The sequence below is a fragment of the Panthera uncia genome, chromosome X (genome assembly GCF_023721935.1).
Source record: "Panthera uncia isolate 11264 chromosome X, Puncia_PCG_1.0, whole genome shotgun sequence".
Taxonomy (NCBI): Eukaryota; Metazoa; Chordata; class Mammalia; order Carnivora; family Felidae; genus Panthera; species Panthera uncia.
This window is the reverse complement of record NC_064817.1, coordinates 6,247,047-6,273,410: the sequence shown is the minus strand read 5'-3', so window position 1 is coordinate 6,273,410 and position 26,364 is coordinate 6,247,047. Positions and strand designations below refer to the sequence as shown.

Below are 26,364 nucleotides of genomic sequence, written 5' to 3'. Positions count from 1 at the left end.
GGAATGAGACAGGTCACAAAGCACGTTCCCCCAAACCGTGGAAATGCATCCGTTCGCTCCGTTCCACAAGCGGGAACAGAAAGCCTCCTTAGTAACTAGGACATTCAGGAGCCTTCGTGACTGACACCTGGGGCTGTGGGGGTGTCCTGTCCACCGCAGGGTGTTGGGCAGCCTCCCTGTCTCCACCCACAGGATGCCGGGAGCACCTCGCGGGGGCGACAACTAAAAACGTACCCGGACATTGCCAAGTGTCCCCTGGAGGGAGACGACGGCCCAGCTGAGAAGCGCTGTCTTCTGAGAGGCGCCTGCGGGCATCGCAGGAGCTGCGCTATCCTCACATCTTTGCCAGGCCTCAGAGTCGTCATCCCCAGCCACGGGCCTTAGCGCTTCTTTTGGGAGGGTCCCCGGACCGCCAAAACGTGCTAAGTAAGCACTGGGCAGTACTTTCGGAAACCTGCCCCCCAGAAGCAATCATGAAAACAGACACACGGAGAAGGCACTTGCCCCCTGGAGCGAACCAGATGCTAAGAGGGAGCAGAGCACCAAGCGGCCACACCGCGCCCCTGAAGGCGGTGCTTACTCACTTCTCGTCCGTGGTCCCAGGAGAGGGGACTTTGGGGAGCAGCTTCCTCCGCTGCTGGGCTTCTTCCAGCAGGTGCTCGTCTTTGGGGAAGATCCCCTCCATCAGGTCCATGGTGGTTCTGATCTTCACGCTGGGGTCCAGGATGTCGGCCAGAGACTTCTCCTTGCCCACGATCTCCCGGGCCAGCTCTTCTGACTTCAGGTCTTCGGCTGTCCTCTCCTTGGTCTTCACGTAGCTGAGCCCGGACGGAGAGGCCCCGCTGTCCTTGGCAGTGGGCGCGGGGGCTTCGGGGGGCTGGGGCGGGGGCTCGGCGCCCTGGCGGCTGTACACGCAGAAGCGGGAGTAGAACTGCTCCGAGGTGCTGAGGGTCTTGATGTGGTCTTTCTCCAGCCTGCTGGGCAGTGTGGGCAGCTCGGTGGCACGGGCCAGGCCCTGGCGGCTCTCCTTCTCAGGCCGGCTCTCCGAGTGCACAATCTTGATGGGCACCATCTTCACAGTGGTATTATTGTCAATCACCCGCTCGATTCTGGAAAGAGAAGAGCCGTGTGCTGAAAACGCAAAGTGAGCCCTGCCGTCGACGCCTACCCGGGAGAGAAACCCGCTGGTCCCTCACCTGCTCTTCCGGCTGGGGAACCCAGGCTCAAAGACCTTTGGCCACTGAGCTGGAAGGAGCCTCCGTGATCACAGACCCAGGACGGGGAATGGAGGTCGAGGAGGCCTGCGTTCCTGACCCTGAGCGTCTGGACACCTTTTCCATTTTCAAAATCACCCACACCCCTAGGGGAGCCGGGGGTGTATCCCTGGGCTTGCTGACTGAGAGGAGGGTGGTTTAACACGCGTTTTCATGCGGATAATAGTGCAAACATTAACAGGCCCTGCTCGGTGACATTCTCCTTTGTCGGGGGACCTGCAACAGGCTTCCTTTCACAGTTATCATTAAAGCCTTCCCTCGCTGCCTCTCCAAGCAGGGCCAGTACATACCCACGGGTGCCTGCGTGGTTCTGGGGCCGCCGGGAGACTTCTAGAAAGATTGCCTATGTTTTTTTTCTTTTAATGTTTATTTTTGAAAAAGAAAGTGCAAGTGGGGTAGGGGCAGATGGGGGAGCAGAGGATCGTTTGAAGTTTAAGCAAAAAATCCCCAGACGACCGTTAAAGATTTAAAAGTAAGCCACCTAGGGGCACCTGGGTGGCTCAGCCGGCTGAGCGTCCGATTTCGGCTCAGGTTATGATCTCACGGCTCGTGGGTTCGAGCCCCGTGTCGGGCTCTGTGCTGACACCTTGGAGCCTAGAGTCTGCTTCCGATTCTGTGTCTCCCCCTCTCTCTGTCCCTTTCCCACTCACACTTTCCTCTCTCTCAAAAATGAACAAACGTTGGAAAAACAAATAAGTAAAAAAGTCAGCTACCTAGTGTTAGCACACGAGTTGAAGCATTTGTTTTGGTAGGAATGCCCATTCTGAAATCCCTCAGAGGCTAGGAATGCTTCCTCTCCTCTCTCCGCACTCCTGCTGGGGGCTCAGGGCCTGGCACACAGGGAAGGCTCAACAGCGCGTGAAGGTGGGAGCCTGCCCTGCACCCCGGCTGGCGCCCCAGCAGGCAGGAGCGCGTGCACACTCATGGTCAAGGGGTAGCTGGAAGGAGGGAGAGGCCGGACATGGAGGGAGATGAGGCGAGCAGCTCTGCTCAAGAGATCCAAGTCAGCAGAGAGCAGGGCAATTTCTTTTACATTTTTATTTATTTCTAAAATTATTTTTGTTAATGTTTATTTATCGTTGAGAGAGACAGACAGAGCATACGTGGGGGAGGGGCAGAGACAGAGGGAGACACAGAATCGGAAGCAGGCTCCAGGTTCTGAGCTGTCAGCACAGAGCCCGACGTGGGGCTCGAACTCAGGGACCGTGAGATCATGACCCGAAGCTGAAGTTGGACGCTTAACTGACTGCCCCACCGAGGCACCCCTTTCTTTTAAATTTTTAAACGTTTATTCATTTTTGAGAGTGGGGGAGGGCAGAGAGAAGGGGATAGAGGATCGATCCAAGCAGGCTCCACGCCATCAATGCAGAGCCCGACGTGGGGCTTGAACTCACGCACTGTGAGACGCTTAGTTGGATGCTTAACTGACTGAACCATTCAGGCGCCCCAAGAACAGTATCTCTGAGCTGAGCCTAAATGACCGGCAGCTCAGGAAGCCCTGACAGAGGGGGACCCTGACCCTTCCCCTGCTGACCCATCGGTAGCTGACCGTGGATACAGAGCAGGGCCAGGACCCCTCCCTGGCTTCTTGTTCAGCCTGCAGGTCACTGGGATCGCATGCTCTCATACCAGGATTGACCGACGGGGCACACCGTGGGGACGGTGACTAATTCAGTGCACTGTGAGCGAATTTCTGGGTAGCAGCTCTTGGAGGTGGCACGGCCACCATGGGCCTCACTGAGCTTCCTAAGAACAAAGTGTACACATGTGGGTCTGGGTATAGACACTGACCCGGATTCGGGCCCTCTGTGAGCACTCATACAGCAGGGGACATGGTGCACAGGCAACCTTTTCCGACCCAAAAGACACGATGGGTGGGAACACTAAATAATGTGGGTACCCATCACCCCCCAGTATCTTCAATAGGCACTGTCCCTGTTTACTGAAATCCCTCTCAAGCTCCTGGAAAAGACAGAATGAGAAAATCAACACTGGCTTCAGGCAAGAAAAAAATGAAACCCACTCCCTACGTCCTGAGCCGACGCAGGTCACGAGCACTGTGGGAACACATGGCTGTTTCTCCGAGGAGCCCGCGGAGCTCAGACCAGCTCCCGAGAAGCGGGCGGCCTGAGGGGCCCAGGCCAGCTCGCCTGGAACAGTGTCGCACACTTGGCCCGCCACACAGACCACGTTATTGCTTCTTCTTCCCTTCAGAATGGACAACGCTGCCTCCCACTGACAGGTTATCTCAGTGGTGCCCACAGTCTGCATGACACAGAGCACAGACGTGGCCCCCAGATGAAGCTGTGGTTACGAGGCCACACTTGTGGAGATACAGGATGCGATCAGTGGTGTCCTCTCTGCTGAGTTATTTTCAAGGTGGAAAGAAAAGAACAGGGGCGCCTGGGTGGCTCAGTTGGTTAAACATCTGACTCTTCAAAAAAATTTTTTTTAATGTTTATTTATTTTTTTTATTTTTTATTTTTAACGTTTATTTATTTTTGAGACAGAGAGAGACAGAGCATGAACGGGGGAGGGTCTGAGAGAGAGGGAGACACAGAATCTGAAACAGGCTCCAGGCTCTGAGCAGTCAGCACAGAGCCCGACGCGGGGCTCGAGCTCACAGACAGTGAGATCGTGACCTGAGCCGAAGTCGGATGCTTAACCGACTGAGCCACCCAGGCGCCCTAATGTTTATTTATTTTTGAGAGAGAGAGAGAGAGAGAGAGAGAGACAGAGACAGAGAGAGAGATACAGCGTGAGTGGGGGAGGGGCAGAGAGAGATAGAGGGAGACACAGAATGTGAAACAGACTCTGGGCTCTGAGCTGTCAGCACAGAGCCCGACGTGGGGCTCGAACCCATGAACCGTGAGATCATGACCTGAGCCGAAGTTGGACGCTCAACCGACTGAGCCACCCAGGCGCCCCTTAACATCTGACTCTTGATTTCGGCTCAGGACATGATCTCTTGGGTCTGGAGTCTGAGCCCTGCGTTGGGCTCTGTGCTGAGAGCGTGGAGCCTGCTTTGGGATTGTCTCTCACTCTCTCTCTGCCCCTCCCGTGCTCATGCTCTTTCTCAAAATAAATCAATGAACTTAAAAAAAAGAGAACGGCTTGAGACTCTACAACAAAAAGGCCCAACAGAACTTTCTGGGATGATGGAAATAAATGGTATGTGTGCCATTAACCACACGTGGTGCAGCTGATGCACAGAATTTAATTTGTTTTTCATTAACTTCCATTCCTATGGCCACATGTGATTGTGGCTACCGTATTTGACAGCAGGGGACATCGGGGCCAGAGCATTCCCTGCTGCGGGGCTCACCTGTGCACTGCAGGATGTGAGGCGTCCCGGCCTCTGCCCGCTGGATGCCAGCAGCAATACTCGCTCTTCAGCTGCGACCCCCCAAACCTCTCCAGACACAGCCAAATGCCCCCCCGGGGGCAAAGCCACCCTCCCCCAGATGGACAACCATGGCCCTAGCGAGCAAGATGAAAATTCTGCACTTCTGCCCTTTCCCAGTTCTTCAAAGGCACTCTGAGAGGACGGCAAAGGGAAACATTCAGTGTTCGGGACCGGTCGGTCCCTGCCTGACCATATTTATCAACGTCTCCACGGGCACGGCAGACAAGTCCACGTCGGAAATTCTAACAGCAGCGCCATGGAGTTGAACAGGTTTTTCCTCTGCCTTTATAACATGTGTATACCAGCCCTGCTTTTCACATATGACACAGAAAAAAAATGTGTTGGGGCACCTGGGTGGCTCAGTCGGTGAAGCGTCCAACTCTTGATTTTGGCTCAGGTCTGATCTCACAGTTTGACCGTGTGAGGCCCCGCGTGAGCCCCACATGAGCCCCGCATGAGTCCTGGCTGGGGCTCTGCGGTGACAGCGTAGAGCCTGCTTGCGATTCTGTCTCCCCCTCTGTCTCTGCCCCTCCTCTGCTCACACTCTCTCTCAAAAATAGAAACATAAACCTACAAAACGTGTGGAAATACCGGACATTATGAAAAACACCAAAGTCTCCTGAAGGCGTCAGGCTTACTGCACACCGGACTCTCCAACCAGACAAGTGCTCAGGGAAAGCACAGCCCTCATGGGCAGATGCCCGGAGGGAAGGCACACACCACCGCTGGGCCTGGACCACGGGGACAGAGGACAGTCTGCACCTGCGGCACATCCCCTTTGCTCCTGGAGAACAGGGCACCCCCGCCCCGACCCCAAGTTAAAAATCCACGTGGCCCCTGGAGCTGTGGGTTGTCCCCCATGGGGTCCAGACACCGCCCACACCGCCCAGGAAAGACACCAGGGACACCTCCCGCGGGAGCCCACGGAAGGGCAGGCGCGGGGCCAGGGCCCTACCTGGTGGAACTCTCGTCCTGGACCAGCAGGGGAGGTCTGTCCGTGAGCTTCTGCGGGGCGAACTGGGGCGAAGGGGAGCGAGAAGTCTCCATGGCGGCCGGGCGCGGGGCCCGCAGCGAGGAAGGGAGCGGGGCTTGGCGCTCAGGCCCGGCCCGGTGCCCGTCTACATGCCTCCCCGTGCGCTCGCCGTCTTCGGGCCTTTGGCCGAGGGCCGGGCGGGGGGCGCACGCGTCCGGGGCCTCGGGGGACGGCGGGGGCCCGCTGGGGATGCCGCCGGCCAGGCCCCCCAACTGCCCGGGCTCACGCTTGGGCGGCCTCCGCGGGGCTGGCTGCTTGGGGACGGGCGCGGCGCTCAAGGGCCTGGGCTCCTGCCCGCGGGTGTGCGGGGCCGAGGGCGCGCCCTCCGAGGATCTGTAGTCTCGAGGGAGGGTCCCCGCTCGGCCGCGGGCCTCCGGGGGCACCTCCGGAGCCCCCCAGGCGGGAGACGGCTGACCGAGCTGGGCCGGCGTCCAGGAGTCCTGCTGTCCTGCCGCACCGCTTGCCGGCCGTCGGACATCTGCTTGTCTACAGGGAGAAAGTGTACAAGTGAGCGCACGATGCCAAGCCGCATCTCTCCAAACCGGACTAGATCCAGATCTCGATGACCTTCTTAACTCATTTTCGGGAATGAAAGCCAGATACGTTTTCCCACACCTGTCCCCGCCGTTCGTGACGCGAGGTATCCAGTCCAAGCACACACAGGAGGCTGCATGTTGCTACCTCACGTAACAGGACGGGAAATACTAAAATCACACGCACACACTTAAGGTACAGACATGTACTTGCAGACACAAGTTGCATTGTGGGGCAAGAAAATTCACACTTTATTTATTTATAAAGGTTCAGACCTCTTAAAATTTTTTTTCAATGTTTATTTACTTTTGAGAGAGAGAAAAAGAGAGAGACAGAGACAGAGAGCGTGTGGGGGAGGGGCAGAGAGAGAGAGAGAGAGAGAGAGAGAGAGACAGACAGAATCCAAAGCAGGCTCCAGGCTCTGAGCTGTCAGCACGGAGCCTGACATGGGGCTTCAACTCGGGAACCACGAGATCGCGACCTGAGCCCAAGTCAGATGCTTAACGGACTGAGCTACCCAGGAGTCCCCTTTACACATTTTTGAAAACAACACTGGTGAAAAATCTCATATGGCTATATTTAGAAATATTTATTTCTTGATGTAACAGTATTTTTATGTGGCTTATTTAGGAAAATTGCCATTTACAAAAAGGCATAGAGCTTTCTAACATGAGCCTCAAATCAATTTATGAATAAAGCCTTTAAAATCAGTAGTATATTATTTTTCTCCTAAAGTTTTATTTATTTTGAGAGAGACAGAGGCAGCGTGAGTAGGGAAGGGGTAGAGAGAGAGGTAGACAGAGAGAATCCCCAGCAGGCTCCATGCTGCCTGCGTGGAGTGTGATGTGGGGCTTGAACTCACAAAGCCGTGAGATCATGACCCGACCCAAAAGGAAGCGTTGGACGCTTAACCGATGGAGCCACCCATGCACCCCAATCAGTCGTATATTATTAAAAAGGAGAAAAACATGGGGCACCTGGGTGGCTCAGTTGGTTGACCGTCCCACCCTTGATCCCTCGATTTTGGCTCAGGTCGTGATCCCAGGGTCAAAGGATCGAGCCCCACGTTGGGCTCTGTGCTGAGTGTGGAGTCTGCTTAAGAGTCTCTCTCTCTCTCTCTCTCTCTCTCTCTCTCTCTCTCTCCCTCTGCCCCCTCCCCCACTCATGCTCTCTCTCTCTCTCAAATAAAATTTATTTATTTTTTTTTATTTAAAAAAAAATTTTTTTTTTAACGTTTATTTTTGAGACAGAGAGAGAAAGAGCATGAAGGGGGGAGGGGCAGAGAGAGAGGGAGACACAGAATCGGAAGCAGGCTCCGGGCTCCGAGCCGTCAGCCCAGAGCCCGACGCGGGACTCGAACTCACGCGAGATCACGCGAGATCACGCGAGATCGTGACCTGAGCCGAAGTCGGACGCTTAACCGACTGCGCCACCCAGGCGCCCCTCTCTCAAATAAAATTTAAAACAAGAGACAAAAACAAAGACTGGGCGCTGCAGTGGCTCACTGATCATTCCATATTGCTACCCGTTCCCAGCTCTACCTCCACATTCGATGCACATACGCATGTGCTCAGTACGCACAGACGCACACGCAGGAAGGTCTCTGCAAAACCCGGACGAAGGCACACGCTCCAAGCACGTTTCTCTGCGCTGCAAGCAGCGCTCACTCACGGGCTAAGCACTCTCAACTCTGTGACAGAGCAGCCTGCCATGCCTTTGCCAGCACAGTTCCTTCCAACCTGACACAGTAAGAAAAGGAGCCTCTGAAGAACCGTTCCATTCAGGGAAGAGCAATTTGGCATTGACGAGATCACCTCAGAGCTGTTAAAGCAAACTCTAACGAGGGCAGCCGGGGGGGACCAGAAGACAGAGCACCGGTGCCCGTAAGTGACGTCCCCCTCTAACAAGCTAGGTAAGGCTTTCCCCCTCATTCCAGCACCCCCTTGGGGCCCAGGAGCGAGTCTGCCTCCTGGGATGTGATGCCCAGCCTGGGTGTTATGGATGCCCCAACCCCAGCCAGGCTGCTGCACGACAAAGTCCAGTGCCCGGCGCGTGTCCCTCTGGGAAAGGGCCCCTCAGCTTCAGCGGATGCTCTGGAGGAGAACCCTGACCATGCCCAAGTCCCTCCCCTTCCCGTCGTCAGCCAGCCGGGGGCGGCTCCCCACCTTGTGCTGCCGTGAGCACAGCCACACACGGCTGGCCCCGGCCGCACCTAGAAGCTGGAAGCCGTCCACATCTGGGAGAAGTCCGAAGAGCTCAAGTCCCACAGGGGCCCTGAGAGAGGGCGGGTGTGGTCTCTGCTTTCAAGACGCTGAAGACACGGCCTCGGCTTCGAAGACGCACGGTGACAAAACAGCCAAGCAAAAGAGTTTAAAATATTAACCCAGCTTCAGAAAGTTAGATATGCAAGAAAAACATACATACTAGCTACACACTAAGAGAAACTAGAAGTTTTCAAAATAACTTTTTAATAAAAACGATTTTTTTAGATGTTTATTTTTGAGAGACAGAGAGTGAGCAGGGGAGAGGCAGAGAGGGAGGGAGACACAGAATCCGAAGCAGGTTCCAGGCTCTGAGGTCAGCACAGACCCCGACGCGGGGCTCCAACTCACAAACCATGAGATCATGATTTCAGCTGAAATCAGACGCTTAACTGACTGAGCCACCAAGGCACCTCGGAGCCCTTCCTTTTTAAATGTTGAAAAAATTTTCAAGGATAGGGGCTCCTGGGTGGCTCAGTTGGTTGAGTGTCCAACTTCAGCTCATGTCATGATCTCATGGCTCATGAGTTTGAGCCCGCATCGGGCTCTATGCTGACAGCTCAGAACCCGGAGCCTGTGTCTCCCGATTCTGTCTCCCTCTCTCTCTCTGCCCCGAACCCACTCGCATTCTCTGTCTCTCTCAAAAATAAACATTTAAAAAAAAATTTAAAAAATTTTCAAGGATAAAGTCAATGGTGATAGAAATGGTGATAGAAAGATCCACACAGAGTAAGAAAATAAGAAGTCTTAAGGATTTGCCAGCAAAGGCACCTAACCATTTAGCTCCTAGGAATGCCTGGAACAGTGAGTCAAGCCATACAAAGGAACATTTAAAAGGCAGCTGCATTCCAGACTCCCAGCAATTGATATGCAGCTCAGGTCACTCACTGTCATGCAGAACATGCTAATGACACGTTATCAAGGAGAAGGCTGCTCCAGGAGGAGGCTCCCAGGACACCTGCAACCCCTGGGCAGGTGGGAGCCCAGCGCCTGGGTCTGAGGCAGGGCAGCAAAGTAAAACAAACCTCATCTGGATTCTCTCTCTGCCCCTCCCCTGCTGGTGTGCACTCTCTCTCTCTCCTAAAATAAATAAATAGACTTTAAAATAAAAGCTGACGGGTGCCGGGGTAGCTTAGTCAAGTCAGCATCTGACTCTTGATTTCAGCTGAGTTCATGATCTCATGGTCGTGGGTTTGAGACCCAAGTCCGGCCCAGCACTGATAGCATGCAGTCTGCTTGGGATTCTCTCTCCCCCCAGCGCCTGGCTGTTTTCTCCTCTGCCTGCTGCCATGAAAGGTCCGAGGCAGGGCAGCGAAGCAAAACAAACCTCATCTGAAGAGGAACCCCCACCCCCCGCCCCGCCCCAAGGCCACATAAATGCTGCTCAGGACCCCAGACACCCTGTGATAGGGGCAGAAATGACCAGAAGTCCAAAAGGAGAAAGACTATATACAGACACATACATACACACACACCAAATGCCCAGGAAATCCCATCAACACTGGTATTATTCAAATCTACGTTGTTGATTTGGGGATGCGGCCGGTCAGCCCCATGTCTAACTGTGCTTTCTAGATCCGAGAAGTGACGGTTTTATTTCCAGGTTCTTTCTGCTCGTGATGAGCCCTGTTGTGGCCCTGGGTTCCTCTCTCTGGGCCACAGGTTTCTGTTCCGTCTCACACAGGCCCTCTGCTCCTGGTTACCCGTAGCCCAGGACTGCTCTCACTCTCCAATGCTTGCGTGGTTCACAGTCTCCACTCGCCTCACTGGCCTATAAGTGCCTCCACGGAGGGCAGGAGACCAGGCTATCTTCTTGAAGCCTCACAAGCAAATATTGCATGCACCATGGCACACGGTCACCCAAAATCAACGTACAAATGCATCTGCTGCTTTCAGTCACTGTGCACAATGGTAAGGAGCAAGGCTGTGTTGCTTTCCTTCCTCCCTTCCTCCCTCCCCTTTCTTTTATGTTTATTTTTTATTCTTGAGGGAGGGAGGGAGGAAGGGGGGGAGGAGAGGGGGGGGAGAGAGAGAGAGAGAGAGAGAGAGAGAACAAGTGGGGGAGGGGCAGAGAGGGAGACACAGAATCCAAAGCAGGCTCCAGGCTCTGACCTGTCAGCGCAGAGCCGGATGTGGGGCTCGAACTCACAAACTGTGAGATCATGACATGAGCCGAAATCGGATGCTTAACCGACTGAGCCACCCAGGTACCCCATTTCTTTTCTTTTTTTTTCTTTTCTTTTCTTTTTTCTTTTCTTTTTTTTTTTAAAGTTTACTTATTTACTTTGAGAGAGAGAGAGAGAGAAAGAGAAAAGAGAGAGAGAGAGAAAGAGAAAAGAGAAAGAGAGAGAGAGAAAGAGAAAAGAGAAAGAGAGAGAGAGAAAGACAGCAAGCTGGGGAGGGACAGAGAATCCCAAGCAGGCTTCACACTGTCAGCTCGGTGCCTGACACAGGGCTCGAACTCACAAACTGTGAGATCATGACCTGAGCCCAAATCAAGAGTCGGATGCTTCACGGGCTGAGTCACCCAGGCGCCCTGCGAGGCTGCATTTTCTGAGATGCAGCCAGTCAGGTTCTCAGAGAAATAACTTTGCAGGTGAACATTCCCATCATAAGTGAACATTTTTAGACTGCTCTGCAATCACTAATTAATTCAGCACTGCTTTGCAAGTAGGGTTAACCATTGTCTCCATCAAGGAAAAGAGAAACATTTCTAGCTCTCGGATGACTTACGTGACGCGTACCACAGGGTCCTCCTTTCCTATGTACAGGGACAATGAGAGGAGAGGGACACACGGTCACTTGTGACTTGGACACACATTTCCTGCTCACGGCTCTTCCTCCTGATGCACTTCAGTGTCTGAGGCCATGGTGAGGCTCTGGCCCACATTTCATTTGGGGTTTCACTAGGCAGACGCTTCCCATCACAGCACCATTTACCAGCTGTGTGACATCGGCAAGAGACAGTGTGTCACCAAGCCTCATTTCCTCACCGTGGGATACCGCGGGGGGGAGCCACGCGAGGCAGAGGCGGCAGAGCCCCCCGCGCGGCGGGATCCATGTGGCGGCCCCCACCGGCCACATGCTGCGCGGAGCCCCCAACGGGAGAGTGCCCCGTGTGGCGGAGCAGACCCGAACGCAGGTCTCTGTGGCAGTACCACGTACCCCCCGCCCATGCCACGCCACAGCGCGGCACGGCGAGGCGGGGCCGCCCAGGCCTCCACCTGGGGAAGGGCATCCCCGTGGCAGCTGCTCCGGGGCGCTTATGGTACCACCACAATCCCGTGGGATGGAACTGCCCAAGTGAACGACGGGGAGAGACAGAACAACCTTCCGGTGGAAGACAACACTCGGGTGTTTCCTCCTTTCATTTCAATATTGCGAAAAATGTTAACTCCCACCGTTCACAAAGCCAGCCCGCCGCTGACGCCAGCGACGGACAGGGTGGCTGGCGTACTGGAGACGGTTCAAGAGCAGTACTTGCGAGTGTATGTGGCAAAGCCAGGTCTACACGGGACAAAATGACTCCACAGGCCAACCGGGTAGGACTCGGAAGTGCTGCCTTCCAGGCAGAGACAGGCCTCCCAGAAGCGGTGGAGGTCGACATTCACAGTTTTAGGTGGCACACATCCATTGCCTGCGGGTATGGAGGACGGCGATTTTGCGAAGGCTGGAACCGTTTATTAGAAATCACAGCTTCTCTTCCTGTATCTGCACGGAACACCACCAGGCAGGCTGTCTCTAGAAGAACACTGCCACCGGACATTCAGACGAGCCAGGTGGCTGGACAGACACGGGACGCTCACGCCACAAGTACAAGTCTCCGGAATGAGTCCCTGGTGTCTCCGCTGATCTTTGTGTGCCCCAGGGAACTCCCAGCACACACACATGGCCTCAGTGAAGCACACGCAGGAAGGTCTTCTGTCTACACAGCACCCCTCAGGGCCAAACAAGGTGGGAAAAGGTGAGGATGATGGGCAAGGCATGGAAGCGAAAGAGGCAATCGACCGATTCACTGATGAACGGACGGAAACAACTAGAAACGTCTCCAACAGCATGAACACCCAGGGATAATGGCACCACCCACTCTTTCCTTGGAAATGCCAGACTACCACAGGATTTCCCAGATGGTGAGCCCCTGGAGGCTAAAGGCTGTCTGGCTGTCGTATCCCAGTTTCCGAGTATGCAAACGACATCTACCAAATGCATGGACAGGTACACTAGTGATGAGGGAGAGAGCGGTTTCCATGAGTCCTGTCCCAATTCCGTGTCTCGCAGAATCACCTTCTGGGAGGGGAGGGGCGCTGAAATCGTTTTCAATCCAGTCATCTCTTTACTGCAACGTCTCCACTAAAGTTATTCCCTCTGCGTCAGACCCAAAGAGGCTCTCTCTTCTGTGATTCTAATGCCACACGGGGAAAGAAATCACTTTAGAAAATCAGATGAATGTTACTTCTTCATTATCTTAACAGATGGATTAAAAAGACTTGCTTCCTTTGGGTTTTGTTTTTTACTTGCAGGAATTTGGGTGGTAAATAGGAATGAAGCTGAATTGAGAGGGACTGGTAAGACGTTTGTAGTTAAGTGGAGGAGAACAGATTAATAGAGAGATTCCACACACACAGAGGATCCAAATCAGAACGTACAACAAGCACAGATTTCTTGAAGGACTAGTGTCCAATCACAGAACATACTTAGATTTAGAGACTGTAGTCTGTGACCGCCCCTCAAGCATCCAACTCTGTGTTCAGAACACGTGTTTTGAATCTATTCCAGGCCTCTTTCATTTCTGTGGCTAGAGACACCTGTTCCTGGTTCCAAGATGTGACACTTGGAAATTTTTGTTTGTTTTAATGTGTTTATTTCATTTATTTTTGAGAGAGAGAGAGCGCGAGAGGGCGCATGAGTGGGGGAAGCACAGAGAGGGGGACAGAGGATCTGAAGCAGGCTCTATGCTGACAGTAGACAGCCCGACATGGGGCTCAAACTCACGAACCGTGAGATCATGATCTGATGATCTGAGTCAAAGTCAAACAAACACTTAACCTACTCAGCCACCCAGGCACCCCTGAAAATTGATGAATTGTTTTGTTTTGATTGAACCAAAATCAGGCAAATTCTCTCTGCCAATGAAAGCTCCAGACCAGTAAGAAACAGGCACAAATGGACTAAAGATGACATTTTCACGTGCTCGGTTAGCAAAGTTTTCTTCAGGCATTCCGTTATCAGCTTTCCTAAAAATACGTTCTGTGCAAAGTTCAAAGTGGGCAAGCCCGATCCGAACTGCAAGGTTTTAGAACTAGCCGAACTGATCAAATCAAGATTTCAGGGGGAAGTGGGGCTGGCCAATGACACTGCTCCACTGCTGGCTATAGACTGCACTCACTGTGGTCTGCAGGCTTTAAGTAGGTGACCCGGCAGGGCACGATTAGTCTTCTGAAACCGCAGGACACAAGAGTGTGTGCCACAAGTCACCCCACAGTCCCAGCGCACCCTGCTGTCTCTTCTGATGGGCGTTGGGATCCCCTGGTCCAGCCAGGACCCCACTCTCAGCATGGGTCGGCCCAAGTCCGACCAGAAAATACCTGAAGCAGGACACACAATACAAACCACAAGAGATACAGTAAAAAGTTCTCTCTGCCTTCTGAGACCCTGGCAGCTCCTTCCGCAACTCATGGGAAGCTATTACCAGTTTGAAGCCTATCAAAGGAAACAGGGGAAACGTAATCAATGTCAGAGGCTTTCGACCCTCCCAGGCATGAGGTTACCCTGTCCATATTTCTTTCCAAGATGTGTAAAAAAGCAGCTTCCTGAACCCACCCCTCCAATTCTCAAGAACATTCTGAAGGAACGTAGGGGATGATGCTACAGAGATGCAAATCTAAGCTCTCCTCGAACTTACTCCACGAGAAGCCAGCTCGGGGCAGAGGTAGGGGCTGATGAGGACACGTACGCCTGTAAATCTGTTATCTTAGCAAAAGCCTTCCTGGGAATCTGGATGTCAAGCCAGTGCTGAGAATCTCTGCTTTATGGGACCCTCCCCTCCCAAGTTCCTTCTCTCCCCTTGTTCTAACCACTTGATCTGAGTATTACAAACTATGCCTGAAGCTTTAATCCTTGGCTTGGCATGTCCTTTCGAAACCAGACGATCATCCTCTGAAGACACAGTGAGATTAAGTACCCCTTGGTACCAGCCTTGGAGGGATAAAGCCTTGATGTTTCATTCTCCACGAAGAAAGGCTTCTCAAACCCTGGGCCCAGGGGATTTGGGCCTTGGCCTGTAGTTTGTCAAACCCTGCTCTAAAAGGCAAGGCAGATATTAATTTCTAAACAATTTTAACTCCTTTTGCTAAGTACTATGAAGCGAATGCCAAGGGAGAAAAGAGGAGAGACTTTACAGAGAGGAGGGCCTGCTGAGTTCCTCTAAAGCTATGATTTTATAACTGCAATGGCTCCTTTTTAGCTATTAGTGGGAGCAATGGTCTCTTGTGAACATCCTTGGGTGAACCATGGTGAATGTTGCAACCTGTCGCTGCAAATCATTAGAAGCAGTCAGAAGGAAAAATCAGGTTAGTATCGTATTATGGCAGACACTTCATTTACCTCAATAATAGTTTCGGGAACATCTAGGCTGCGTAAGTTTTTATTAGGTATGATCTGTTCTTGATAAAAACTTAAAAGCTGCAAACATTAGGGCACAGGGAACAAGTGATACATGAATTTGGGTTTACCCTACATCTTGTGCCCTACATGTACAAGCTTTTCTCCTGAGCCACTTAAGTTTTTAAAAACACGTGTTTGTATTCCTAGAGATCTAGCTATGGATCTGGGAAGTCTTGACATTATAGAACATCTCCACCTCTATTCCTCCCCACACCCCACCACAATTTTATCTTTTATTTTTATTTTGGGAGAGAGAGAGACAGAGAACACACACATGCATGCAAGAGGGGGAGGGGCAAAGGGAGGGAGAGAGAGAGAGAAAGAGAAGGAAGGAGGGAGGGAGAGGGAGGGAAGGAGAGAGAGAGAGAGAGAGAGAGAGAGAGAGAGAGAGAGAGAGAATCTTAAGCAGGCTCCAAGTTCAGTGCAGAGTCCGACTCAGAGCTCGATCCCATGACCACACCACAATCTTATCAAGGTATTGTTTACACACCATAAAATTCAAGCGATGGGAGGTTTGGGTAAATGTATAGAGTTGTGTATTCACCACCACAATCAAGTCAAAATACAACTGCACTGCCCCAGAAAGTTTCCCTCTTGCTCTAAGGCACTTACTACAGCCCTGACTGAAAACCCTGTAAGGTAGTGTGTTTGTCTGCAAGGACAGCCAACTTTAGGCAGACGTAGAAGATTAAAATTCCTTAAAACTACAAGTCAGGGGCGCCTGGGTAGCTCAGTCAGTTAAATATCTGACTCCTGATTTCAGCTCAGGTCATGATCTCATGGTTCATGGGTTCAGGCCCTGCATCAGGCTCTGTGCTGACGGCGTGGAGCCTGCTTGGGATTCCTTCTCTTCCCTTCTCTGTCTGTCCTTCCCCCATTTATGCTCTCTCTCTCTCTCTCTCTCTCTCTCTCTCAAAATAAACATTTGGGGGAAAAAAAAACACCTACAAATCAAACCCTACTGAAATCATTGGGAAATGCCCATTTCAACAAATTTGAGAGTGAATCTATTCACGACTTGCACAAATTAATGTTCTGAAAGCAAAGCCACGTTGCAGTGACCTTTCCAGACTGTGAGCAAAGTATTCCATGGGAAGGATCAGCCACCCTGGGCATTTCCACTCTTCTTCTGTCCTCCCCTTGTTGCATTTTACAAACATGCATATGCTTTAGCCACCATTAGCATGGAAAGTAGATATGCCTGACCCTGTCCCCCAGAAACTTCTGGCTCCTCCTGCCACCAACACCAGATCAAGGCCAGACTGCATGCTTGATCTTGCAGGCTCCCTCTCATCCCTCCCAAGCCACCTGCCACTCCTCAGGGATGCATGTTCCTGCAACATACATTTTGGCCAAAGGCCCTCCCCTGCCATTTATGCCTCACGGTTTCCATATCTCTGCTTTGATCCACACTCTTCAGAATACGCCCCATGGACACCATTCCCATTTTCTTTAAGATCCAACCTTTTCCATGAAGCGTTTCCAGGACCTGTTTTTGTTTTTGTTTTGTTTTGAGAGAGAGAGACAGAACGTAAACAAGGGCGGGGGGGGGGGGGGGGGGGCAGAGAGGGAGACACAGAATCTGAAGCAGGCTCCAGGCTCTGAGCAGTCAGCATAGAGCCCGATGCGGGGCTCAAACTCACGAACTGCAAGATCATGACCTGAGCTGAAGTCACATGCCCAACTGAGGAGCCATCCAGGTGCCCCCATTTCCAGGACCTGTTGACAAACAAGCCTTTCTTCTGATGAACCCCCATAAGGATTTAATCTTTACCTGTTTGTCCCCAAACTATACTCAATTTATCTGTATTATTTCCGTTGAATATCACTTCTCCTGGATACGGTGATAACACCCACTTCTGTCCGTAGGCCTAACGCAGTGCCCTGGCACAAGGCAGGCTTCAGCAAAGACTCAGTGAGGTAACAGGAAGAAAGGAGGGAGGGAGTAAGGGAGGAGAGGAAGCCAAGGCCGGCAGGCTGATTTTCTTGGGCCTTCTGACTACCTGACATCACAGTATTTATTTTTGTAACCCTCCAAAATTCATATGTTAAATCCTAACTCCCCCTCACCCAGGGGATAGTGTTAGGGGGTGGGACGTGGGGGAGGTAATTAGGGCATAAAGATGGAGCCCTCAGCAGTGGGAGAGTGCCCTTGTAAAAGAGACATGAGGGGCACCTGGGTGGTTCAGCTGGCTGACTGTCTGACTTCGGCTCAGGTCATGATCTCAAGGTTCCTGAGTTTGAGTCTTGCATCGGGCTCGCTGATGTCAGTACGGAGCCTGCTTCTGATCCTCTGTCCCCCCCTCACTTGTGCGCGCTCTCTTTCTCTCTCTAAAAAGAAAAAAAAAGAGAGAGAGACACAGGAAAGCGCTTGTGGCCCCTCTCTCTGCCCTCCACCACGTAAGGACACGGCAAGAACAGAGCTGTCTGCAAACCAGGAAACGGGTCTCACCAGGAACCAAGTCAGCTGCACTTCAATCTTGGATTTCCAGCCTCTGGAACTGGTGAAAAGTAAACGTCTGTTGTTTAAGCACCAAGTCTACGGTAATCTGTTATATTATTATCTTCCCTGACAACAGAGGAGAAGATCCTTCAAGGGAGATTCTCTCTGTACCTGATTCCATTTTGCAGGCTTCCTGGCACCTCACCACGTAAATACAGATCAGTAACCAGAAACATACTGATGTCACCCAAAGACCTGTCCACAGAGCCCGTGGTTCTGATCGAATACTAATTAAAACGTAGGGGCAAACACACACACACACACACACACACACACACACACACACACACGCACCCAGTATGCTGGAGCTGTGAGGCCTGGGAGAAGATTCCATGCCCCGACCTGGTCTTAAATGAGAGGCGGACGGCGTCAGCTCTACTGCGCAGCCGTGTCCTGACTCAGTCCTTGCAATTTCACATCACGTTGCATGAATGCTATAGAAACCGACGCAACTCACAGAAGCAGTTAGGTTTCCTTGCCCATTAAACACAATCTGAAGCCCCTCAATTTTTCAACAAAGCGATGACCATAATAAAAATATTAACTGGGGACTGAGTAGCCCTTTACTCTTTCCAATGTGTTTGTATCTATAGTTAAATGGCTTCTATGTATTTTACTTGGACGCACTTACACCCTAAGCAATCAAATGCTTTTGGGGCGGTGGGCCACAGCAAAACTCACAACAGGAACATTATAATGAACATAAAAACATCCCGATGAGGGAGAACGAAAAGGAGAAAGGCACAGGCATGGAAAAGTGCTCAAGCGAGCAGACCCTGGCAGGTACGGAAGTCTGACAGCTGTGCCTCAGACGGGCTCCTGTCAACCAGAGCAGGTGGCCGGAGGTGCTGGGGTACTGGGTAGGCGGGCACTTCTCGATTCTTCAGCACACACAACCCTAACCCTAACGTCCATTGGCAGAGGGCAAGCATAACTGAGAAAATCCAGTACTTCTGCCTGGCCTGTGAGGACACTGCAGCCCCAGAGCCTACGTGACTTACTGATAACCTGAGCTACGGTGTAGATATTCATCTGTGACTCCTACTCTCTGTCTACAACATCACGTGAGACACTCCTCTGAAACCCCTATGTTCTTCTCTCCCTGACCAGTTTTATCTTCTTTGCAAAAACTCTGTAGAATGTTTCAGGTGGCAGTCTACAGCTCATAGTAAGGTCACAGACCCAGAGCCCCAGATGGTTACGCTTGTGACGTCACTAACGCAAAGGCTAGTACACAACTGCCAGGGGCCAGGAGCCAGCAGGATAGGAATGGACTGTGCAAAACCACCAGGCAGGGGCAATGGCATGATTATTAAATACTTTTACACAGAAAAGGACAAAACTAAGCATAACCAACCCTAAATGTTTGAAAAGCACACAACGCACTTCAGGGATCTGTCTGCAACCTAAATAACAATGATCATGAAGAGAGAGGTCCTACCGCCAACAGGAAAATGAACACAAGATATGAACAGTAATGAACCAAAGAAAAAATACAAATGGCTAGACAAGACACAAACTCAACTTCGCTAGTTACTGGGCAAATGCAAGTTAAAAATGAAATTGCTCTTTTCCTGTCGAATCACAGAACTTTTAAAATGTCTGATGTGGGTGCCTGGGTGGCTTAGTCAGTTAAGCATTCGACTTCAGCTCAGGTCATGAGCTCACGGTTTGTGGGTTCAAGGTCCGTGTCGGGCTCTGTGCTGACAGCTCAGACCTTGGAGCCTGCTTCAGATTTTGTGTCTCCCCCTTTCTCTCTGCCCCTCCCCTGCTCACACTCTGCCTCTCTTTCTCTCAAAAATAAACATTACTTTTTTTTTTTTAATTTATAGTTGGGGCACTGGCTGGCTTAGTTGGTTGAGTGTCCAACTTCAGCTCAGCTCATGATCTCAGGGTTCGTGAGTTCGAGCCCCACATTGGGCTCGTTGCTGTCAGTGCAGAGCCTGCTTCAGATCCTCTGTCCTCCTCTCTCCCTGCCCCTCCTGTTCTCTCTCAAAAAATAAATAAGCATAAAAATAAATAAATGAATAAACAAATAAACGTCTGATGTGGCCAGAGTTTTGAGAAAGCAGGACTGCCCTAGGCTACTAGGTGGTAGGGCACAAACAGCACGCACTTTATGGAAGGCAATTTGCGCGTATTTCCCAAAAGCCTACCAAGCAATTCCGTATCTAGAATTTGATCCTAGGGAAATCAGCATGCCAGAACATGAGTATTTCACAAGATGTTTGCTGCAGCCTCACCTATATAACTGTGAAAGTGTGGAAATAATCCTAAAAGTCTACAGGACCTCTACTGGACATTCGTATCTTACAATGCCACGCATCATACACAGAACTTCCTTATATATTTTTAAAGTTTTTCTTAAAAAATTTTTTTTTAATGTTTATTCATTTTTGAGAGACAGGGATAGACAGCGCAAGTGGGGTGGGGCAGGGAGAGATGGAGACACAGAATCTGAAGCAGGCTCCAGGCTCTGAGCTGTTAGCACAGGGCCCGACGCAGGGCTCGAACTCAGAGAGTGTGAGATTATGACCTGAGCTGAAGTCAGACACTCAACCGACTGAGCCACCCAGGTGCCCCTAAACTTTTTCTTTTTTAAATGTTTATCTATTTTAGAGAGAGAGAGAGAGAGAGAGAGAGAGCACACACACAGGGACACACGAGTTGGGGAGGGGCACAGAGGATCCGAAGAGGGCTCTGTGCTGACCAAAGAACTTCCTTATATTTTTACTTTTTTGTTTTAATGTTTATTTATATTTGAGAGAGACAGAGAGAGAATGCGAACAGGGGAGGGGTACAGAGAGAGGGAGAGAGAGAATCACAGGCAGGCTCTGTACCATCAGTGCAGAGCTTGATGTGGGGATCAAATCCATGAACCGTGAGATCATGACCTGAACCGAAACCCAGAGTTGAACGCTTAACTGACTGAGCCACCCAGGGGCCCCTAGTCTCCCCATAATTTAAGAGAAAATCATTTGCTTCAGCTGTCTTTCTCTTACCACAATTGTATGTGACCCTAAATTCTCAAAATTCTATACATTGGATTGTCTAATTATTGTCACTCAGCTGAACTGTATTTGGAAATGGGTTATTTACCCAATAGGCTTTAGATATATTAATTGTACATAATAGCTTACCTTATATACTTTATTGCTCTATAAAATGTCTAATATGTGAGTGTGCCTATGTTGTACACATATATACATATACATGCATGCACGTGGATATAAATGTTAAAACACCTTCCTAGAGTTTCTAATTATTCCATCTTTAATGGCCTCTGAGTATGTTTAAGGGCCCACTGGCTAGACTTTGCAAGAGTCATTAAATAACAAATGTTATGCAAGTTATACCCCAAAGCACTTCATCTGTTAGCAGCTGACTTTATGAGGCATTAGCACAGGACACCGGACAGGTTTGACTGTCAAGGGCACTGCTATTCCATCAACAAAGCCTGCAGGCAGGAACCCCATTGGCAGACAGGAGATCGTTTTATTTTAAATGGATCTCAAAGACATTAATGTGTGTGTGTGTGTGTGTGTGTGTGTGTGTGTGTGTGTGTGTGACTTATATTTATAGGTCTTCTTTCCCATGAATGTTGATGGCACTAAGACAATACAACCTGGGGGCTGGGTGTGTGGCCTCAAGGGGGATTGCAGTGCCTGGCTTTTGTCCCTGCAAATGAAAAACTAGTATGGTCTCAAGGGACCTCAGAAATCAGTGATTCCAAACGCTTTATCCTTCCTTCCTTCTTTTTCTTTTTTTTTTATAAGTATTTTAAAGCTTTCTCAGTCTTTTTTTTTTTCAATGTTTACATATTTGAGAGACAGAGTACAAGCGGGGGAGGGGCAGAGAGAGAGGGAGCCACAGAATCTGAAGCAGGCTCCAGGCCCCGAGCTGTCGGCATAGAGCCCGATGCGGGACTCAAACCCACGAACCGTGAGATCATGACCTGAGCCGAAGTCGGACGCTTAACCGACTGAGCCACTCATGCGCCCCTTATTATAGTTAATTAAAAAAAAAAAATCTCCTAAGTCCACATGAAATTTAACTTGATAGATGACACAAAATAAGAATATACTTTTTTCCTAATCTATTTTTTTCAACAGCATATGTGACATGATTTTTTTTTAATTTTTTTTTAACGTTTTATTTATTTTTGAGACAGGGAGAGACAGAGCATGAACAGGGGAGGGTCAGAGAGAGGGCGACACAGAATCCGAAACAGGCTCCAGGCTCTGAGCTGTCAGCACAGAGCCCGACGCGGGGCTCGAACTCACGGACCGCGAGATCATGACTGGAGCTGAAGTCGGCCGCTTAACCGACTGAGCCACCCAGGCGCCCCGTGACATGATTTTTTGTCTTCTGTTGTTTTTCATGCGTTATTAAATCTTCAATTAAAAAATAAGCTCATTTTTGGGCTACTGATTCTCTTGTATTAATTAACTTTTGTCTGTTCTTGAACCACTGCTGCACTACTTAAATTCTTGTTGCTTTATAATACATTCAAGTTCCTGTGAGGACTCGTCTTCTCCCTTATTACACTTTAAAAAATAATTTTTTGTTAAAGATTTTATTTATTTTTAATGTTTATTTATTTTTGAGAGAGACAGAGTGTGAGGAAGGGGAGGGGTGGAGAGAGAGGGAGACACAGAATCCGAAGCAGCTCCAGGCCCTGAGCCGTCAGCACAGAGCCCAACGTGGGGCTCGAACTCACGAACTGCGATCATGACCTGAGCCGAAGTCAGATGCTTAACTGACTGAGCCACCCAGGCGCCCCAAACTCCTTATCGTATGGACAAAGAAACAGAGGGTCAGAAAGGCAGCCTGCAAGTTACACCCGTGCAGCTCAGGATACACGTCCCCAGTCTCTCAGCCTGGTTAGGGATTCTTTGCACCACACGCCCCCTCGGGAGTCCACACTGCAATTCCTTCCCACTGCACTATAAGCATCCTGGATTTGAGACATGAAAGGTCAGAAGAGACTAGCTTTGCCAACGAGCACCGCCATCTCCTCTCCTACTTCCTTGTAGGACCTTTCAACGTCAGAGGTGGCATGAATCCGCAGGAACCCAACAGATTAAAAACCAGCCATACTGCACGCAAGGGCTGTGTGAATCCAGCACTTAAGCCCCGGTTTGCTTACTGTAAAGTGAACATGGTATGCAATGTGCTCAGGCCCAAGATATGTGTGTGTGTGTGTGTGTGTGTGTGTGTGTGTATGAAAATGCTTGTGAACTTTAAGAATTAACACAAGAGATTCTGCAAATGTTTTTTTAAAGGCAAAAAACTAAGTAACTGTATCTCGTCAGACCTCCAGCTCTGTCTAGAAGCTGCCCAGAAAGGACCTAATTATCTAAGGAAAAGCCAGCTGGAAAACCCAAGTGTCCACTAACCAGGGAAAGACGGGTTGATCCAGTGGACACAAAATAGCAGCCCTGGTTTCTACCACCTTGACCTTCTTTAATTTTAATGCACATAAGAGGCAAAGAATTAAAGGCCGTGAAAGTAAAGCAAACGCATTCTAAAAACCACATAACATATCAGCTTCCCAACATACCACTGAAATTCAAAGGTGGATTTGGGGGAAGCGGCCAGTCCATGTTAAACAGGGGGCACTTAGCACAGGCTTCCCAGGGCCATGTCACTCCAGCTGGGCAAGAGATGCCTCGTACAACCTGTATGGTTAACACCAACATACATGTGCGTTCCGTTCGTGCATCTATAAGGATACCCTGCAAATTTTTAAGGGGTGTGTGTCAGCTTGAGTGTGTATGTATGTGAGAGAGAAAAGGAAACCATATTTCTTCCACCATGCATGACAAAAAGCAAATGTGGAGATGTACCTCCTACTACTGTCCGTGGAATACTTTTCTGCAACACAATAATGAAAAATATTTATAGAATACCCCTCAAAGATTCTGCTTCGCAAGGGAAATATGCCAGCCCTTCATCTGACCTGCACCCAATTTGCAGATATTTTACGTGACATGTTTCATTCATTCATTCTGTAAGTCTTCAGTGTGGAAGGTGGCAGGCCATTTTATAGGTTTCTGAAAACCTTTCTTCAAACTCCTTTTCCTTTTTACTTCTCAATAGCATGGCCAGTACATATGCATTTTAAAAGAACGCCTGCCCATGGGAGTCAGTAAATGCAGACTCAAACAGTGTATGCATGTGTGAGCATACGCACACACACGTACATGCAGCAATTTCTCTGAAAATGGCATCCTCCCTCCAGACACAAAAGCATCTGCTGATAGCAAAGGCATTTCACAAATCTTTCTTTTACAATATAGAAGGTAAAGACTCAGAGCACACGTACAGTAAAACCTGTGAAGAAACGGCATGCCTCTAAGCTGTCACAATCACAGTGGGGAGCAAAACCTAAGACCTGCACAGTACTCAGAACCACACTGATTCCATTTTCTACATTTAGGCGTTTTTCACTGCAATTAGCAGTCTACGTGTGAATCTAGCCACAGAGCATTGTTCCATACCTAAACGTGCACACCTGATTTTGCTGCCCGCGCCCCCCCCCCCCCTTTCCATGTGGCCGACTCACCATTTCCTTTCAGTATCCGCAGTCAGTGCCTCGGTCATGAAAATGCTAATTTCCTACTGGCACAGAAAAAGCAAAGGCGAGACGCTGTTCACACCATGCCGGCCTTCCGCCGATCTCACGCAGAGCGATGCTCCCACATCCCAGGCTACCGGTCCCACCGGCACCATGGCTCGCAGCCCAGAATGCGGTACGGAAAGCCACTGCCTTCTCATTTCAGAGCACGTTTAGCCAGCTGCCAAACCGAAAGCTGCGAAGTCTGCATGGATCCAGAAGCACAGAAGCGGCACAGGCGCGTGTCTGCACACGTACGTGCGTGCGTGCGTGCAGAGCTGGAATCTGCACCCCAACCTGCATCATTTTTCATTTCCAGGCAGCACAATAAACAAGGAAAACATTTACAGACCTCCCCGGATCTCACCCACTGTGCTGCCTGAGCTGACAACCTGCTCGTAAAGACAGGAGAACAAAAGAGACACTCGTAACTACACATGGAAGCAGCAGAGGCATGAGGCGACGGGTCCCATCCCGGGCGAGCTGCCTAAGAACAAATCCGGGAGTCTCTTACCGGCTCCCCGCTGGCTGCCTGCGCGTGGTGGAGCAGCGGGAACACGGCGGGGTGCTCCCTCCAGGGACGGGGCAGCCTCACCCTGCCGCAGCCCCTGGGTCTAGCTGCCTCCGGCACAGAGGAGCCTCAAAGCCATGCTCACAGCAGCTGGCCTGTCTGTGCCTGCTGCCTCGTGATGGACAAGTTCACGCAGGCTCTGTCAACTCTAACCTCCCTGACTCAAGGCTCCCTTGTATTTCATGTTACCTCATCAACAACTCCTGACCTCAGGGGGAACATTCCCAAGGCTTCTATGCTTAGAACCCCCACCCCCAAAGACTTGCCCTTTTAAAGCTACCAAAAGGCTCGGGTGTCTTCCTCCTTACCGTTTAAAAGGAGGAAACACAGGAAAGCCTAGTGAATGTATTTTATGGAGCTTTGTCTATTTAACTATGCTAATCACATAGCATGTGCGATACACTGTTTGACCCTAAAACCGTAATAAAATCAGACAGAACAATGAAAGAAAAAACCCCACTGAAAAGCCTATTTTATATCTATCTGCATTCTCTTTATACTCTTGGGTTTATTACACACTCATTAGGAACATAATCTACCAAACAACTGATAAAGTATTTCCGGAAGTTTTACTGTGTGCAAAGCCTTCAGTGAAGAAGACAAAGAAGTCACAGGCTGACCGCGCCTTGGCTGACCGTGACTTACCAGTTCATCAGTTCACAATGATCCATATTTAAAGTCCCTGCCCTCCACCTCCCTTCCTAAAGCAGCCCAAGACCTCAGTGCTGCCCCAGTACAGGAAGCATGCTCCCACCCACCACTGGCCCTAACAGCGCCCTCCCATCTGGACAGTCCCAGCCCTCCCGAGTCTTGTGCTTACCTAACTTCAAGGTGGGTTTTCTCTTTTCAACCTGCTTCTATCAGCCTCTTCTAAATTCACGGCAGTTAGTTCTGAGTCTTGCTCATTTAACCGAGTCACACATACTACTCTGCAGTACCTACTGCTATATTCCTAAGAGTGACTTTTTCCTTTTATCCACACCTACTTATCTTCAGCACTGTGCCGACGCATTAATGTTATATCTAGGAAGCATTGAAATAAGTCTCCGAGGAAGGCTGCTGTAGGCCAGGGACACGAAGTCATTAACTGAGGTGGCCTGACGCAATGAGAATGAGAATTTAAACCTGTGTCTTCAACCCCAAAGCTTACCTTCTTTCTAGACTGCTCATGTCCACTGATTATTTACCAAGTACATGGTCCTGTTACTAAGACAAGGCAAAATTGGCCTCAGGCCACACCCTTAACACTCAGTGCACAGGGCACACCCACCCACGTAATACACGTCCAGTAAGATGGTGGCTGATTAGATATTTCACCCCACTCACTGTTCAAAAGGTACGTTCCTAATATTTACAAACTGAGTAACTCAAAATGCATTATACGAATACCTACCATTTTGGGGGTGCCTGGGTGGCTCAGTCAGATAAGTGGCGGACTTCGGCTCAGGTCATGATCTCATGGTTTGTGACCTTGAGCCCCGCATCGGGCTCTGTGCTGAC

The 26,364-nt window shown here is 50.3% G+C and overlaps 1 protein-coding gene across 1 annotated transcript in view; it reads right to left on the bottom strand.

Annotated features, from left to right (window-relative positions):
• Positions 1-26,364, bottom strand: part of SHROOM2 (shroom family member 2) — a 165,960-nt gene that overhangs the window by 12,548 nt on the left and 127,048 nt on the right. The window contains exons 6-7 of the mRNA XM_049644562.1: positions 5,636-6,199; positions 585-1,109 (exon numbers count right to left, since the gene is read on the bottom strand). Coding sequence (XP_049500519.1) covers positions 585-1,109; positions 5,636-6,199 — 1,089 coding nt within the window. The remainder of the gene's footprint in view (positions 1-584; positions 1,110-5,635; positions 6,200-26,364) is intronic.